This window comes from Heliangelus exortis, chromosome 3 (genome assembly GCF_036169615.1).
Source record: "Heliangelus exortis chromosome 3, bHelExo1.hap1, whole genome shotgun sequence".
NCBI classification, from domain to species: Eukaryota; Metazoa; Chordata; class Aves; order Apodiformes; family Trochilidae; genus Heliangelus; species Heliangelus exortis.
Genome location: NC_092424.1, coordinates 114,495,557 through 114,513,104, shown reverse-complemented (window position 1 = coordinate 114,513,104; position 17,548 = coordinate 114,495,557). Strand labels below are relative to the sequence as shown.

Genomic DNA, 17,548 nt, shown 5'->3' with positions numbered 1-17,548 from the left:
TAGAGCACCTTCCAGTGCCTGAAGGGGCTCCAGGAAAGCTGGGGAGGGACTTGGGACAAGGGCCTGGAGGGATGGGACCCTGCGAGGGGGAAGGGCTTGCAGCTGGGAGAGGGGAGATGGAGAGGAGATCTTGGGCAGGGAGGGAGGGAGGGAGGGAGGGAGAAATTGTTTGGTTGGACTTGGTGATCTCAGAGGTCCTTTCCAGCCATGAGCATTCTGTGATTCTCAGGTGTGGGACATGGGTTAGTGGTGGCCTGGAATAAGGTGATGTCCTGGCTGGGCTGGAGTGGGATAGGACAAGGGGGAAGGGTTTGGAGCTGGGAGAGGGGAGCTGGGGCTGAGATGTGAGGGAGAAATTCCTTGGGGTGAGGGTGCTGAGCCCCTGGTTGCCCAGGTTGCCCAAGGAAGCTGTGGCTGCCCCATCCCTGGCAGTGTCTCAGCCCAGGTTGGATGGGGCTTGGAGCCCCCTGGGCTGGGGGAGGGGTCCCTGACCATGGAAGGGGGGGCACTGGGGGGGCTTTCAGGTCCCTTCCAAGCCCTGACACTCTGGGAACACATGAAGCAGGTTTCACCCGTCAGCACCCATCAACCCAGCTGCAGAAAGGTGGCTCAGGATGGTGAGTGGGGAAGATGAACCTTCAGGGGTCTGGGGCAGGGAGAGGAGGATCAGCCAGCAGTGACCTTGGGGGATGGGATCAGAGGGATCAGAGCAGTGACCCCAGGGAGGAAGTGAAGGCAGAAGCAAAAATGCAGAAACAGGAAATCCCGGGTGCATTGCAAGAGCTTCAAGGATCCCATAAAAACACTGAGGAGGGACCTTCCAGCTCATTGCAGGAGGTGGGATTAGGTGGTCTTGAAAGGTCCCTTCCCATCCCAACCAGTCTGTGAGCTGCTGCTACAGGTGGAACTGGGGCTGGGCTTTGGGTTGGGCACCAATGAGCTGGTGGTGACCCAGTGGCTCTTCTAAATATCCAAATGCCTCAAGGAGCTCCAGGGATGCTTCAAGGAGCCTCTGCCCTTCTGCCTTGGGGACAGAGAGATCTCCCAAGCATCATTCCCCACCCTCAGGTCCCCGGGACCACCAGAGGGCCAGAGAAGACTGGACAGGCAGGACACAACCAGCCCATGACAAGTCCTCTCCCCACCAGCACAAGACCTCAGGAGTCAGAGTTGGTTTTTATTGCCCGATTCAAACTGCAGTATCCTAAAAACGTCCCCGAGACCTCCTCTGGTCTTCAAGGAGGGTCTTGCAGACTGGAAGGTGAGGAAGGTGGCTTCTGGACAGCTGAGAAAAGGACAGCCCTTCCCTCACCCAGAGAAGACTCCAGCCACAACACAGATCAACCCAAACAAAATAAACCGAGAATCCAGAAAGCCACAAGGAGCTCAGACTGTGCTGGAGCCCCTGGGGATGTCCCTCCACCCCCTCTGGGTGGGTAACCCTGGGAAGATGTTTGGACATTTCCCTGCCTCTGCTGGAGCCCTGGGGAGGGCAGGGACCCCCGTGCTGGGGGGGACCCTGTGCCAGGGGGATGGTGACCTCCAGGGATGGTGCTGGCAGGAGGGACAAACCTCGAGGGCTACAAACCCCAGCTGCCCCGTCCCAGGGCCCTGCTTCATCCTCCTTTCTCAATGGCTCTCCAAGGAGACTTTTGGAAGAGCTCCCACAGCCCCAGCTCTCCCCTCCCCTGGGGCCAAGGGCTGAGCTCTCTGAGAAGCCACCAGCCACGGCCCTGGTGGCCACAGGGCTCTGAGACTGCCCCCGAGCTGAGCACCTCCCCCAGCCCCAGGGAGGGACGGGTCCCATCCTCCAGCCCCATTTCTCTGGGACTCAAAGCCAGGAACGGGACCCGGAGAGGAGGAATGCAGAAGAGGAGACCCAGCAGCAGGGAAGAGAAGTCCCCTGAGGCTGCAGGGAGGAGAAGGGGCCAGGGGAGGTTGTGGTGTGGGGCTGGGCACACGGGGGAGGCTTCATGCTCCCAGCAGCTTCTTGACCATGTAGCCTGGCATGCTGTAGAGGAAGAGGGCGACCATGATGAGGAGCAGGAGGGCCAGCACGATTTTGATGATGAGCCACTTGTAGCGTGTGCAGATGAGGTATTTGATGGACTTGAGGGGGTTCAGGAACCAGATGAAGGACGTGTCCGGGCGGCTGGAGGGAAAGCAAACACGAGAGAACGATGGACACGGGGGGCAAAGGGAGGGGCAGGGTCCCCTTCCCTGGCTGAGCCTGCACAGGGTGAGAGAGCCCAACCTGGAGCATCAGCCATGGAATCCCAGACTGCTGGGAAGGGACCTTAAAGACCACGGAGTTCCAACCTCCCCCTGCCATGGTCAGGGACCCCTCCCCCAGCCCAGGGTGCTCCAAGCCCCATCCAACCTGGTCCTCACCACCACCTCCTGGAGCTCCTCCTTGCCTCCCCATGCCCGTGGGCCACCCCACAGCAGCCCAGGTGTCTGCTGGGGAGGGGGTTTCCTACTCACTTGGGTTTCTCCAGGGGATCAGGTTCGTTCCGTGCCAGCCCGGCCGGGGACTTCTCAGCCTCCTCTGCGGTCAGGAGGTGCAGCTCAGCCTCCACCTTCCCCTGCAGGGAGCAGAGAGTTGGGTTGAGACCTGGGCAAGCTTCCCCACCTCCCCCCCCACCCAGGCTCTGGTGATGGAGGGGATGGAGTCAAGAGTGGGGGGTGAGGAGCCTCCAGGATGCACAAACCCCTTCCCTTTCCCCCGTCCTTACCGTGACCTCCAGCTCATCGTTCTCATCTCTGGCCACGAATGGCCACCAGCCCTTCACCCTCTTCTGCTTGAAGATGGAGATCATGGGCAGCTCTGCCTCCTTGGTCACCATCTCCAGGCTGCACTGCTTCGAGGTCTTGGCCCCCCGGGGGAACCGGTTGAGGTCCAGCTCGATGGCCCCTGCCAGGAGAACGGGGAGCCCAGGCCTTGGATGGAGGTGGGATGGGCCACCATCTCCTGCCCTGGGCCACCATCTCCTGCCCTGGGCCACCATGACCTGCTCTGGGCCACCATCTCCTGCCCTGGGCCATCATCTTCTAATCTGGGCCACCATCTTCTGCCATGACTTAGCATCTCCTGCTCTGGGCCACCATCTCCTGCCCTGGGCCACCATGACCTGCTCTGGGCCACCATCTCCTGCCCCGGTCCACCATCTCCTGCCCTGGGCTACCATTACCTGCCCTGGGCTACCATCTCCTGCCATGGGCCACCATCTCCTGCCCTGGGCCATCATCTTCTAATCTGGGCCACCATCTCCTGCCATGACTTAGCATCTCCTGCTCTGGGCCACCATCTCCTGCCCTGGGCCACCATGACCTGCTCTGGGCCACCATCTCCTGCCCCGGTCCACCATCTCCTGCCCTGGGCTACCATTACCTGCCCTGGGCTACCATCTCCTGCCATGGGCCACCATCTCCTGCCCTGGGCCATCATCTTCTAATCTGGGCCACCATCTCCTGCCATGACTTAGCATCTCCTGCTCTGGGCCACCATCTCCTGCCCTGGGCTACCATCTCCTGCCCTGGGCTACCATCTCCTGCCTTTGAAGGCATTCTGGGAACCAGCCCCCCAACACCTTTGCTCCCTTTGAGGAGCAGCAGCACAGAGAAGGGCTCTGGCCGTGGCTGCTCCCACCAGCAGCATCTCCAGGGGGTTTGGTTTGCAGGATGCTGAGACCTTGAGCAGCAGAGCTGCCCTGCCAGGTCCTGCCCCTCTGTGGGTCCTCTCTCACCCCACACTGCTCCATCCCTGGGCTCCTCACCGGCTGCCCCCTCACCCCACAGACCCCCCCACTTACCCAGGAAATCATCAGCTGAGAAGTGGTCAGCATCCCAGACCTGCAGGGTGAGGCGAGCTGGGATCTTGTACTCAGTCTCATCCCAGGAGAACATGGACTCCTTCTTGGAGATGACAATCTTCTCCTCGGCCACCAGGTAGTCAAAGGGGAAGATGTAACGCCAGTTGAAGTTGCCCTCGCCCGTCAGAGAGTGGTAATGGACATCTGTGTCTTGCTTGTCCTCCTGCTGACCCTTCAGCCACCTGCGGGGCCCAGAAGGGTGACAGAGGTGGCAAATGTCACAGGAGGGAGGAAAGGGCACAGGACCATCCCCTCCCTGCAGCCAAAATGTCCCCAGGACTTAATGAGCTGGGGTTGCTGGAATCTCCAGCAGAAGAGCTCCGAGGGATGGATGGAAGAGGGGCAGGAGGTCCCGGAGGGACCGGGGGGGGTTGGAGAGCAAGAAGTGCAAGTGGGACATCAGGGGTCTTCTGCTGGGCAGGGGGATGTTAGAGGTGGGCAGGATCAAGGAGTTTGGAGCAAAGGGTTCTGGAAGGATGTCCCAACCCCTCACTGATCATAGAATCATCACAGAATGGTTTGGGTTCGAAGGACTTTAAAGATCATCAAGGTCCAACCCCCCTGCCATGGTCAGGGACCCCTCCCCCAGCCCAGGGGGCTCCAAGCCCCATCCAACCTGGGCTGAGACACTGCCAGGGATGGGGCAGCCACAGCTTCCTTGGGCAACCTGGGCAACCAGGGGCTCAGCACCCTCACCCCAAGCAATTTCTCCCTCACATCTCAGCCCCAGCTCCCCTCTCCCAGCTCCAAACCCTTCCCCCTTGTCCTATCCCACTCCAGCCCAGCCAGGACATCACCTTATTCCAGGCCACCACTAACCCATGGCCCACACCTGAGAATCACAGAATGCTCATGGCTGGAAAGGACCTCTGAGATCACCAAGTCCAACCAAACAATTTCTCCCTCCCTCCCTCCCTCCCTCCCTGCCCAAGATCTCCTCTCCATCTCCCCTCTCCCAGCTGCAAACCCTTCCCCCTCGCAGGGTCCCATCCCTCCAGGCCCTTGTCCCAAGTCCCTCCCCAGCTTTCCTGGAGCCCCTTCAGGCACTGGAAGGTGCTCTAAGGTCTCCCCGTTGCAGCCTTCTCTTCTCCAGCCTCAACACCCCCAACTCTCTCAGCCTGGCTCCAGAGCAGAGCTGCTCCAGCCCTCCCAGCAGCTCCCAGAAATCTCCATCTCCAGGATTCTGGGGAGCCAGGCCAGGCCCATGAAGGTCATGGAGCCAGGAGAGATGGAGAGGACAGAAACACAGCTCAGGAGACAAACCCCTGCCCCACAGCCCACATCCCCTGCTCCAAAACCACCCCAGAGACCCCAGGGAGCACTCCCACCCCCCTGACCCCCACCCAAGGGAGAAGCAGAGGGGGTGGCACTTGGTCCATGCTGTACAAACCCTCTGACAAAAATGTCACTGGATTTCTCTCCGGTGAAATAATCATCATCCTCCAGGATGACCTCGTCTGTGTTCCACACTATCACCCTCAGCTCGTACCTGGTAGGAGGGAAGGAGACAGGGAGGTGAGGGACAGGAGCAGGAGGAAAGGGGGTGACACTGCCAGAAACCAGGACTTCATCTGAGGGCAAGAACAGAAGGTTCTTGGTCCTTGCTCCACATCAGCTCACAGAAACCCGGGCAGGGTGAGCAGAGCAGCGAGGGGACCTCTGCCTCCTTCTGCTCAGAACCTCTGCCAGGCCCAGGCCAAAGGCTGGAGAGGACAATCTGTGGTAGATCAGTGGCTAAAATGGGGTCTACAAAACAGTCTGGGTCCAGATCTCCTCCTGGTTCCCCCCCTGAGTCAGTGGGGCTGTGGGTGTGTGTTCCAGCCCAGAGCTGCATCTTCTTCTTAGGTCTCCAAGATCTCCCTCGTGCTGGTCAGCTACCTGGAGGGATTTCCCATTTGGCTTGGCTGGGAATTGTGGTGATGGAGAAAGCACCTCTGGTGGGGGTGGGTGGAGGTAGAGCAGATCCCTGACAGGGTGCAGCATGGAAAGGTTGGAGGAAGGTTCCTCTGGATTGACCAACCCTGTCCCAGGAACCTTCCCTGCTCCGAGGTGCAGTCATCACCCCCTGGAAAGGGCCCATCCAACCTGTCCCGGGTGCACTGGGCAACATTTTGATGTCCTGGGCTACATGGATGAGAGAGCTGGGGATGGAAGGGGTGGGACAGCACCCTTCAGGAGCAGCTCTGGAAGGGCAGGACATCACGCGATGCCTCCAGCCAGGGCAGCATGGTTGGGGTACCCAGGCTGGGCCGGGCCAGGGAGCAGCAGCAGGAGAGAGGAGAACCAGGGCCCCAACCCCCTGCCTCGACTTCCCTCCCCCTGGGTTGGTTGCCTGGGAGGCTCCTTACTTCTTTGGTTTCCTGGGGGAAATATCGATGGCAGGGCCAGGCGCTGGCATGTCCATGGGGAACATGTCCACCCACATCTCCAGGCGGCCCTGCAGGGTGGAAGAGGTGCAGTCAGCTCCCCTGCTCCCACCTGCACCACACCTCCCCCTCCCACACCAGTCTGGCCGTGCCTGGCACTGGGCAGGAGCTGCAGGATACTGCAGGGCAACTGGGCTGGTGAAGGGATCCAGCACAAGTGCTGTGAGGAAGGGCTGAGGGAGCTGGGGGTGTTGAGGCTGGAGAAGAGGAGGCTCAGGGGAGACCTCATCACTCTCTCCAACTCCCTGAAAGGAGGTTGGAGCCAGGGGGGGGTTGGGCAGATATCAGTGGGACAAGAGGGCATGGACTAAAGAATTTTTTCCTAATATCCAACCTAAACCTCCCCTGGCAGAGCTGAAGCTCTGCCAGGGGAGGTTTAGGTTGGATATTAGGAAAGAATTCTTTGCAGAGAGGGTGATCAGGCATTGGAATGGGCTGCCCAGGGAAGGGGTGGATTCTCCATCCCTGGAGATATTTCAAAAGAGCCTGGATGTGGCACTCAGTGCCATGGGCTGGGAACCACGGGGGGAGTGGAGCAAGGGTTGGACTTGATGAGCTCTGAGGTCCCTTCCAACCCAGCCCATTCTGAGATTCTAGGATTCTATATTTCTATGATTCTATGATTCTATGATACAGGGAGGCTCTGCCTGCAGAAGTGTCTCCTGGCTTTGGGTGCTGCTCGGGTGCACCCTGGGGACCAAGGGACTTAGGGCATGACCTGGATGCAGGCTGGAGCATCCAGGTGATGCCCAAGAGGGCTGGTGATGCTCAAGTGCCAACCCTCTGCCTGCTGCCAACCTCCCCTCTCCCCCCAGGGTGGTTGCAGCTGCTCTGATGCTCACCCAGACCAGACCCCCCCCTTTCTTACTGCTTCATGCAGTTGTTTGTCTTGGGTTTTATGGTCCAGAAGCTGCTGCTGTAACTGCAAGTCTTATACTGCAGGCTGTGTTTTTATACTGTCTTTTTGGTACCTCTTCTGGAGACGTATTGGTAATTTTGGTTTCTATCTGTACATAAACAGAAAGAAGTGCTGCAGACCTGCTCGATGCCCGGCTTGTCGGGGTGCAGCAGGGGCCGTGTCTCCACGTGCTCAGGGACCAGCTTGCAGCCTGCCCAGGGAATGTCCTCCCAGTGCTGCAGCACAGCCAGGGCCAAGTGCTCGTCTGTCTGCTTCTTCTGACCTGTGTGGGCAAAGGAAGGGCTGAGCTTGGGGACCTGGGGACAGCAAACAGCCCTGGCCACCCATCACCCCCTCCTCCAAGGGAGCAGAACTGCTCCTCCCCACTCCCTGGGGTGTCCTTCAACCAACTCCTGAGCTCCTTTCTCCTCTTCCTGACCCGTGTCATCTACAGGAGGTCCAGATCCCCTGCCTGTCTCCATTCCCCCAGGCTGAGGGAGGTCCCTTATCCATTGACCAGGTTCTCCTCCTCTTCTGCACCCCTCCTGGTGGGACTGCAGCTTTCTTGAGCACAGGTTTGGGACACTGCTGGTGTCTGGGGTGGCAGCAACGTGGAGAAAGGCTTCCTAAGCAAGGCCAGGCTGGGCTGTCTTCCTTGCTTTTTGGGCAGAAACTTCCCAGAGGATGTTTTCAAAGGGAGCCCAAATGGGCTGCCCAGGGAAGGGGTGGATTCTCCATCCCTGGAGATATTTCAAAAGAGCCTGGATGTGGCACTCAGTGCCATGGGCTGGGAACCACGGGGGGAGTGGATCAAGGGTTGGACTTGATGAGCTCTGAGGTCCCTTCCAACCCAGCCCATTCTATGATTCTATGATTCAGGTGACACCAGGGAGCAACCCACTGGGCTGGTTGGTCTCCCAGCCTCTAACTGGTCACATACTGGAAGGGGGTGGAGGGAGACTGATTGCAGTGATGGGGCCTCTACATCTGCCTCCATCCCTGGCTGCTGAGGGGACCCCCCTGCTCCCCTCCACCACCTTCATCCCGTGGGGCAGGTACCGTTCTCATCTTCGATCTCCGTGGGGCCAGTGAAGACCCTGTTGGCAACTTTCACTCTTCCTCCTGGCCCAAAGTGGGGCCCATCCACCTTGCCCTCCTTGCAGAGCTTGGAGAGGATTTGGGAGGGCTTCATGGGGTCACGCCAGGTGTTATAACCATGTCTGTGGAGGGGAGGACAAGGTCAGGGGAAGGAGAAGCAAGGTTTGGAGGGAAAAAAAATAAAAGAGAGAGAGAGAGAGAGGTTTTGTTCCCTTCCATCAGCAAAATGGGGTTCCCTTCATCATCTCCTGCATGATGGACCCAGAGGGGAAGGATCTGAGGCAGGAAGTGTGAACCTTCAGAACTATGTCCTTCTGGACTCTTTGCTAACACCTTCCACCCCCCAGCCCCTTTGCTCTGTGCTGACCCCGACTGAAGTCCCCAGCAGGCCCCAGCTGGCTCCTGCTGGATGCTCAGCGTGGTTCCTTTGGCCCTGCTGGGCTTCCAGCTCTGGTCTCACTCCTCTTCTCAATCCCACCAGGGTCCCTCTGTCCCTCCCTCCTTGCCCTGGGCTCACAGCTCCCACACCACCTCTGGCCTGCTCACAAAACCCTTCTTAAAAATGAGGGCAGAGCCCAAGCTCCCCCCGTGGGGGGCAGGGCAGGACATTGCTGTGGGAGATGGGCCAGGCTCTGCAGGGAAAGGGCTGTGCAGGGAAAGGGTTTTTTTGCTCCTACATGGAGTAAGTCTGTGCCACCCCACAGGTGGCTCGGTGCTTGCTGTAGAACCGGTTCTCCAGGTCAATCCTGGTCTCCCCAATGAGGTCGTCGGTGCCCACCAAGTCCCAGTCGTACACGGCCACTGTCAGCATGGACTCCATGGGGAAGGTGGCCTCAATGTCAAAGGATCTGGGCCAGGGGGAAAGAGGAAAAGCTCTGTGAGGGTTTGGTGGCTACTCAAGACAGAGAGAGGGGTGCTCTGGGCTGTGTCTCCTCTGTGTTGATCACCGTGGGACATTTAAGGCTGAGGGGTTTAACAAAACCTCTGAACAGCTCTTTGGGGACCCAGCAGCCCTGGGCAGGAGGTGCCACAGGGTGAGTGCTTGACCTGGGTCTCTCCATAGTCCTGGAACTCAGCTTGTGTATCAGGAGATCCAGGCCCCACTCTCACTGAGGTTCAGGCCTCCTGATTCCGAAAGAATCCCTAATTCCTAAAGAATTCCTGCACAGTCTCCTAAACATGGCCCCTAAGCAGCCTTCACCACACTGACCCCACCACTTGGCAGAGGAGGGCAGAAGATGCTCTGCACCCTTGCAGGGGGTGAGTCCCATCTCTTGAGCTCAAGGAGCAGCTGTGGGGTGGCTTGGGGTGCTGGGCCAGCCCTCCCCAAGGGGCAAACAGGGAACTCACTTCCCAAAAACAGGGTTCAGCTGCTTGGAGATGTAGTTCTCCTTGTCTTTAATGTCTGTCTTCCCCAGTTTGATGGCGATGTAGGGGTCAGCTTTCCCATTGATGTCAGCTGGGTGAAGGTCCGTGGCCTGTGGGGAAGGGGTGAGCTCCATCAGTGCTGCCCAGAGCAGTGAAGAATCCAGGGATGGCCCCGTTCTCCATCCCTGAGTCCATCTGGCCTTGGCTGGTGGTGGGCACGGGGCTGAGCATTTGGTCCCTCTGAACAGAATCATGGAATCCCAGGCTGGTTTGGGTTGGAAGGGGCCTTAATATGGAGTTCTAACCCTGCTGCCATGGGCAGGGACACCTTCTCCTAGATGAGGTTGCTCCAAGCCTGGCCCAACCTGGCCTTCAGCACTGGATGGGGCTTGGAGCAACCTGGTCCAGAGTGGGAGGTGTGGGATGGAAATGGATAATCCCCAATGTCCCTTTGGGCCCAAACCAGTCTGGGATTCTATTTGGTGCTGAGGGTCTTGGCTTTGTGGTGGCCACAGTGGTGTTGGGTTACCAGTTGGACTTGGTGACCTTCCAGGGCTTTTCCAACCCAAACAACTGGATGGGTCCATGGAAGGGAGAGTGGGATCCCCCCTCCCCTCCCCACCCTGACACTCACCCTCACCACGTAGACCCGGACCAGCACGTTAATGGGGTCATTGCTGGGGATCCCCTGGAACATCCCGAAGTTGGGGTCGTATCCTGCCTCCTTGGTGACCTCCTCGGGGAGTGGGACTTTGTAGACACACATGGAGCCCTGGAGCAAGGGAGTGCACATCCCAGTGAGAGTCCTGCTGCCCAGGGGCTGGGGGGGAGCTGGACCATCCCAAACCACCCTTCCCTGGGACCCAAATCAACCTCCTTGCCTCTCACCACATCCTGGAGCATCCAGAACTGCTCCACCTCTCCTGGGGGTGCCACCAGGGAGCAGAGGAAGTGGATGGAGGGAGGGAAAGGGAGGCCCACGGGGGAACCAGACCAGCAAGGTGCTCATGGAGAGGGATTCCAAGAGCAAAACTGACAGGAGGAGAAAACCAAGGGGAATAAAAGGGTTGGGAAGGGGTGAGCGGGGAAAGGCAGGAGCCAGCACCTGATTGCTGTGCTCCCAAACCACCTGGGAGACTCTAAGGGGGGGAAATGCCTGCTCAGCTCCTTGGCTAAGCCAGCAAAGGGCATCAACAACCTTCATCTGGTTTCCTCTGGCCAGGCTCACACCTTCCAAAAGGTGAAGCATCCTCTAGCTGATGGATGTGCTCCTACACTGCCTGGGACTGAGCCCAGGTGAGCCCAGGTGAGCAGTGCTGGTGAGAAATGGTTCAGAGATGTCTCAGGAGAGGCAGGGGGGCTGGGGAAGGGCACAGACCCTCCCGGGAGCAACTGAGGGGACTGGGGGTGTTGTACCTGGAGCACAAGAAGCTGACCAAACCCAGAGAAAGCTGTTGGCCAGAGCTCCCCGTGATGCCCCTGCCCGAGTCAGCCCCCAGACTCACCTTGAACCTCCCCACGATCCTCTCTTCTTCTGTGGCATTGTCATCATTGTCCCCAATCTTCCCACGGAGCAGGTTGAAGGTGTGCAGCCAGTCCTCAAAGTTATCAAACTCGGTTTCCAGCTCTTTGTTGAAGACCTGAGGTGAAATTGGGTTAAAAAAAAAAAAAAAAAAAAAAAAAAAAAAATGTGAGGAAAAGGTTCAGTGACAGCTCCAGAGAAGTCAGAATGAACCAGGACCCCTCAGCTCCTGGTGCTCAATTCCCTGGTAAGGGAAAGGATCTTTGGGGTCACTGGGGTGGACCTGATGCCACAAGCACCTCCTGGAACTGATAATGTCCAAGCTGAATGGGAGAGATGTTTGTGCCCCAGCTGTGCAAGACCCAGGTCCAAAAGCCCTTCTGACCCCCAGACCCACAGAACCTGACAAAGCCCCTGGGCCAGAACACTGAACCAACCATAGCCAGGCTGGAAAACTCTCCCTTCCACAAAGGTTATCCCCAAGGATCATCCTTATCCCAGGACAACCCCTTTCCTGTGAAGCTTCTTATTTCTGGCTCCTCCAGTGGCACCTGGGGTCAGGGACCCCTCAAGGTGCCCCCCACAGGGCTGGTCCCTCCTGCCCTGCTCTCCATCCTCCCAACACACTTCACCTTCAGCTCCTCAATCTTCTGCTTGTTCTTCTTCTCTGGGACCTCAGGGACTGGCTGCTGCTGCTTCTTCTTCTTGTCCTCCTTGGGTGCTTTGGACTTCTCCTTGTTCTTCAGCTGACTCTTGAAGCCTTTCATGGAAGAGTCATCAAGTTTGATTTCCGAGTGCCAGGGGAAGCAGCAGGGAGGGAGGAGATGGAAATGGGGGTGAGGAGGGGAGGAGGAGACAGCAAAGGGGGGGCCTGAGACCCTTCACCCAGCAGCAAGAAAGGTGATGGCTGCTGCTGCCTGCAGCTCCCACCCCTCTCCCTCCTGCTCCTTCCTTGGCCCTGGCCACTCCTGCCCAGGCCACAGCGTCTCCAAGATCCCAGAAGTTCCCGAGTTTCCAGAACTGAGTTAAGGATCTTCCATTTGGAGGATACGGCCCGTGGGGTGAGTGGCTCAGGGTGCCTAAAACAGCACCCAGAGGGGCTGATCCTGCCCACAGCATCTCCTCCCTTCTGCTGGAGGCTTTTCTTGCTGTCTGCAGCTGGAGAATAAAACCTGGGCATGGCAGAGGGGACCAGAGCACAGGAGAAGCCCTTGCAGAGGTGTTGCACGTGGCCAGATGTGGGGACAGATGTTGGGGTCTCTGTTCAGAGCAACCACCACCCAGGAGATCAGCTACATAGGAAACAACCTTCAAAGAGGGGCAAAGGAAGCTTCTCCCTCCCTTCTGATGTCCCTGTCCCTCACTCCTTCTGATGTCTCTGTCCCTCCCCATCTCTGCTGTCCCTCCCCCATCCACCATCTCTGCTGTCCCTGTCCCTCACCTCCTTCTGCTGTCCTTGTCCCTCACCCCCTCTGTCACCTTTCATGACCATGCAGATGGGGACAGGCAGATGACCACAGGCTTCATGTGGAAGAGGAGAGGAGGGAGGAATGGGAGGAATGGGCCCTTCTTAGAAGACAGAAACAAGGGGAGAGCACAAAACGCCCCCCAGAAGCCCCCTCCTGACATCAAGCCCAGGAAGGAGCTGCTCGGAGCTGTCTCCACGCTGAGAGGGCCCCATCTTTCCTGTGATATGGAGAGGAGGATTCCAGAGGGAACCAGGCTCTGGGTTTTTCTCATCTGTATTTCTTCTCATCTGTATTTTTTCTCATCTGTATTTTTTCTCATCTGTATTTTTCTCTCTGTATTTTTCTCAGCTCATGGATCTGTCATTGCCTGGGCATGCCAGCAACCCAGTGTCACGGGGACATGGGACATCCAGAGAGCAAGGGCCAAAATCCCCAGGGAAAGTCCTGCATTCCCCACTGGTGGGGCTGGCAAGGAGCCTCAGGCTGCAAATGGATCAAGTCCCAGAACCACAGCATCTCAGGTCTCAAGGATCATCTGGTCCAACCCTGACCAACACGACCCAGGTCACTCCTGACCAACATGTCCCCACTCATTGGTGTTCTCAGCTCACATCACTCATGGTTCAAAATCCATCTGACCCAGCTCTGGACACCTGCAACCCCCCCGTTAGCTACAGACCCCTGAGTTCCTTCAGAGCAAAGTGCTCTTAGGACACAATTCATCCAAGGGTGACATAGTATTGAAAACAGCTCAAAGAACTTGCCCTAAAAATGTGTATTTTTCCCCACAGCCTGTCCTACAGCAACAGCCAAGGAGGTCTCTACACACAGGGGGAAGCACTGAGTAAATGACTCTCAGACTTTTTGCCTGGTTGAATTTTCCCTTGCAAAACTAGAGCAATACTTTGAAGCTTCCTGCAAAACAAGGATGGGAAAAAAACCCCCAAGGAGATGATCTAGAAGTATCTAGGACTTGTGTGCTCCCACTTTGAGCACCCAGACCCATCACCAACACAACTGCAGGGCCAAAGTGATGGCACCTTCCAGGACATCCTGAGCTGTGGTTGCCCAAAAATGTCCCCAGACAATAACAGAGGCCCTGGGCACTGGTCTGCATCACTCAGCATGGATGGGGGGGAGCTCCCACAGCACCATATTCTGCTTTGGGATCACCTGGCATGAGCACATTGACCCAACACAGCCCACACCAGATGTTCACAAAAACTGATCCAGCATGGGGATGTCCAACACCCTGACAAGATCTGCTCTGGTCCTCAGGAGGAGGAGATTGAGGGGCTGGAGAGTGTCCAGAGAAGGGAATGGAGCTGGGGAAGGGGCTGGAGAAGATGGAGAAGGGGCTGGAGAAGTTGTGAGGAGCATCTGAGGGAGCTGTGGGTGCTGATCCTGGAGCAGAGGAGGCTGAGGGGAGACCTTGTGGCTCTCTGCAAGCCCCTGAGAGGAGGTTGGAGCCAGGGGGGGTCGGGCTCTGCTCCCAAGGAACAAGGGATGGGAGAAGAGGAACTTTTGGCACAAGTCAAGTGGTGCCAGGGGAGGTTTAGGTTGGAGCTGGGGAAGAATTTCTCCCTGGAAAGGGTTGTCAGGGCCTGGCCCAGGCTGCCCAGGGCAGGGCTGGAGTCCCCATCATGCCTGGAGGGGTTTCAGAGAAAGCCCTGGGGATGTGGGGATGAGGGACATGGGGCAGGGTTGGACTCCTTCACCTTCAAGGTCTTTCCCAACCTCAATGATTCTATGAAACTCCTGTGTGTAAAGCCTGGAGGCAGAGGTGAGGAAAGCACAGAAATGACTTCAAGGAGCCAGCAAGGACAGAGCAGGCACAAGGAATCATAAAATCCAGTCCTAGAATGGTTTGGGTTGGAAGGGACCTTAAAGCTCACCCAGCTGCAGCCCCCAGGCATGGGCAGGACCCCCACCTCAGGTCTGGGTGCTCAAGGCTCCAGTCCTGGTGCTGAAGGCCCCATCAAGGAAAGAGATTTTCCCATCAGGAAAAGATGGGAAGAACTCTGCATGCACTGAGGTCCTTGGTGGATCCTCACCTGGTCTGGGTGTGCAGGGAAGGGGGGAGGCAGAGAGGGTCTGGGGGTCTTCCCTGGGCTGAAGGATGCTGTGGGGGGAGTGATGGGGGGGCTGTGGGTGGCTGTGTCCCCAGGACAAGTGGGAGAACTGGAAATGCTGCTAGGACAGGAGTGATGGAGGCAGCACCCAGCTGATGGAGCTGTGGGAACTCTGCTCCCAGCTCCCCAGTAAGAAGCAATGATTAAAGGCTCCTTTTCAGCCATCAATAATTAACCAGCACCCTGCAACCCTTCATCTTCAAGGTCTTTCCCAACCAAACCCATTCTGAGAGCAGCCCTCCAAGGGGGGGCCCGAGGACTAAAAGGATCCCTGGTCCTGCCCTTCCCTGCCACCCTCCCTCCCCTCCCTCCCCTCCTTCCCAACCTTCTGCAATCTCCAGATCTTCCTTCTCCTCCGCCTCTGCCGCCGCCGCTTCCTGCTGCCGGAGGTGCTGGAGGGAGAAATGAAGGTGGAGTTGGGGCTGGTGCCCAGGTCCTGTGCTCCCTGGAAAGGCCTCACACAGAGCCCTGGTTTGCTCTTGCTGCCTGACAGAGGTTCTGGCAGTGCTGGAGAAGCCAAAGGTGCTCAGTGGAGCCTCGAGACCCAAAGCTGCCAAACCTCGGTGTCCAAGTGGAGCCGCAGCCTCCGGGAGGAGCTGGAGGTGGCTGAGACCTTGAGGCAGGAAACTTCCCCCCACACACACCCTAAAGCCCCCTCCTCTGCTCTGCACCCACCTCCTTCATGGTCTCAATTGAAGCAAAATACTTGGACCACCAGTCCAGCATGCTCTCATCTGGCTCCTCCTCTTCTACTTCTTCTCCTCCCCCTCCTTTCTTCTTCTTCTTCTTTTTCTCCTTCTCTTCCTCAGACTGCGGAGGCAAAGGGAGGCAAAGAAGAAGGATCAGATGGGAACCAAATGTCTCTTGAAGGGCAGAGATGAGACACCAGAGAAGGCAGAACCCTCAGGGCCCCATTACCACCTTCCCCCTTTTCCTGCAGCAGACACAGAGCAGGAAGATGTCCAAAGCTCCACAGAGAGGTCCTGAGACATCTCCTCCTGCCCATCATCCCTTTCACCCTTGTTTTTCCCAGCCTACAGCACCAGGACCATGCATGGTACCATTCCTCCCTCTGCCCAGTCCCTTGGGTCCACTTTGTGGTGGAGTGAGGGCTCTTGGAGGTGGTGTCTGGTCATGGTGGGGCTGACCAGAACCTTTCCAGCTGGGTGCTGCCTGCCCTGCTCCTCCTGGGACACCTGGGCTGGTCAAGAAGAGCATCCCAAGCTGCTGGACCCACATCTGGGGGTGCTGATCCTGGAGCAGAGGAGGCTGAGGGGAGACCTTGTGGCTCTCTGCAAGCCCCTGAGAGGAGGTTGGAGCCAGGGGGGGTCGGGCTCTGCTCCCAAGGAACAAGGGATGGGAGAAGAGGAACTTTTGGCACAAGTCAAGTGGTGCCAGGGGAGGTTTAGGTTGGAGCTGGGGAAGAATTTCTCCCTGGAAAGGGTTGTCAGGGCCTGGCCCAGGCTGCCCAGGGCAGGGCTGGAGTCCCCATCATGCCTGGAGGGGTTTCAGAGCAACCCCTGGGGATGTGGGGAGGAGGGACATGGGGCAGGGCTGGGGCAATGGGTTGACCTGATGACCTCACTGGTCTTTTCCAACCAGAATTCCATGATTCTGTGATCTACTGATGGAACAACTCTGCTCTGTCTCTACCACAGGATGAAAGGGCCCCGGGTCCCCTCCCATCCTGAGGCTGGTGAGGACCCGTGGTCCCTTGGAAGCTGTGCAGAAGGGTGGGATGGGGTGTGGAGGGCTGGGAGCAGGGATGTGGAGCAGATCCATCACTTACCACATCCACCTTCACCACTGCATCAGAGTTCTGCCACCCGGGGTGGAAGGGAAGGGAGAGAAGGAGATCAGGTTAGGACCACAAACCCCCCCTGGCACACAGATGCACCAGAAGTCACAGAGAGTTCCCCAGGGATGAGGGAACCAAACACCTTCAGCGAGGAAGCCTGGCTGGGAGCACCTTGGGGTGATGTCTGCCATCACACACCAACCCCACCTCATCTCCCCTGCACTCTGCTGAGGGACAGCCCTGCTCCCAGACATGGACTGGGTCCCCAGAGGGACTGGGTCTGGAAAATCACCTTGACATTTAATGTGGATAAAAGCTCTACTGGAGCTTTTCTTGCCTGTCTAGGGAGGTCTGCAAGCTCCTGGGGTGGACTTCAAGAAGCAGTGTGGGTGCTGGGCTGTTCCAGACATCCCCAGGGACCCACGTGTCCCCTTTCTGCTCCTGCATGAGGCTGTGGGAGCAGATGCCCATGAGACAAATTCTTGTGTGGATAGGAGAAACTCCACACTGGGAGACCTCAGAGCACCTTCCAGTGCCTGAAGGGGCTCCAGGAAAGCTGGGGAGGGACTTGGGACAAGGGCCTGGAGGGATGGGACCCTGCGAGGGGGAAGGGTTTGCAGCTGGGACAGGGGAGATGGAGAGGAGATCTTGGGGAGGGAGGGAGGGAGGGAGGGAGGGAGAAATTGTTTGGTTGGACTTGGTGATCTCAGAGGTCCTTTCCAGCCATGAGCATTCTGTGATTCTCAGGTGTGGGACATGGGTTAGTGGTGGCCTGGAATAAGGTGATGTCCTGGCTGGGCTGGAGTGGGATAGGACAAGGGGGAAGGGTTTGGAGCTGGGACAGGGGAGCTGGGGCTGAGATGGGAGGGAGAAATTGCTTGGGGTGAGGGTGCTGAGCCCCTGGTTGCCCAGGTTGCCCAAGGAAGCTGTGGCTGCCCCATCCCTGGCAGTGTCTCAGCCCAGGT

General features: G+C 57.9%; 1 protein-coding gene across 1 annotated transcript in view; it reads right to left on the bottom strand.

Annotated features, from left to right (window-relative positions):
* Positions 1–1,164: 1,164 nt before the first annotated feature.
* The window catches only part of OTOF (otoferlin), a 41,994-nt gene continuing 25,610 nt past the window's right edge, over positions 1,165–17,548 (bottom strand). Inside the window, exons 26-41 of the mRNA XM_071742299.1 lie at positions 16,575–16,604; positions 15,461–15,595; positions 15,111–15,177; positions 11,817–11,944; positions 11,168–11,302; positions 10,297–10,434; positions 9,645–9,772; positions 8,972–9,142; positions 8,256–8,416; positions 7,337–7,479; positions 6,221–6,309; positions 5,263–5,361; positions 3,813–4,054; positions 2,736–2,914; positions 2,485–2,585; positions 1,165–2,152 (exon numbers count right to left, since the gene is read on the bottom strand). Coding sequence (XP_071598400.1) covers positions 1,972–2,152; positions 2,485–2,585; positions 2,736–2,914; positions 3,813–4,054; positions 5,263–5,361; positions 6,221–6,309; positions 7,337–7,479; positions 8,256–8,416; positions 8,972–9,142; positions 9,645–9,772; positions 10,297–10,434; positions 11,168–11,302; positions 11,817–11,944; positions 15,111–15,177; positions 15,461–15,595; positions 16,575–16,604 — 2,127 coding nt within the window. The 3' untranslated portion in view covers positions 1,165–1,971. The remainder of the gene's footprint in view (positions 2,153–2,484; positions 2,586–2,735; positions 2,915–3,812; positions 4,055–5,262; positions 5,362–6,220; positions 6,310–7,336; positions 7,480–8,255; positions 8,417–8,971; positions 9,143–9,644; positions 9,773–10,296; positions 10,435–11,167; positions 11,303–11,816; positions 11,945–15,110; positions 15,178–15,460; positions 15,596–16,574; positions 16,605–17,548) is intronic.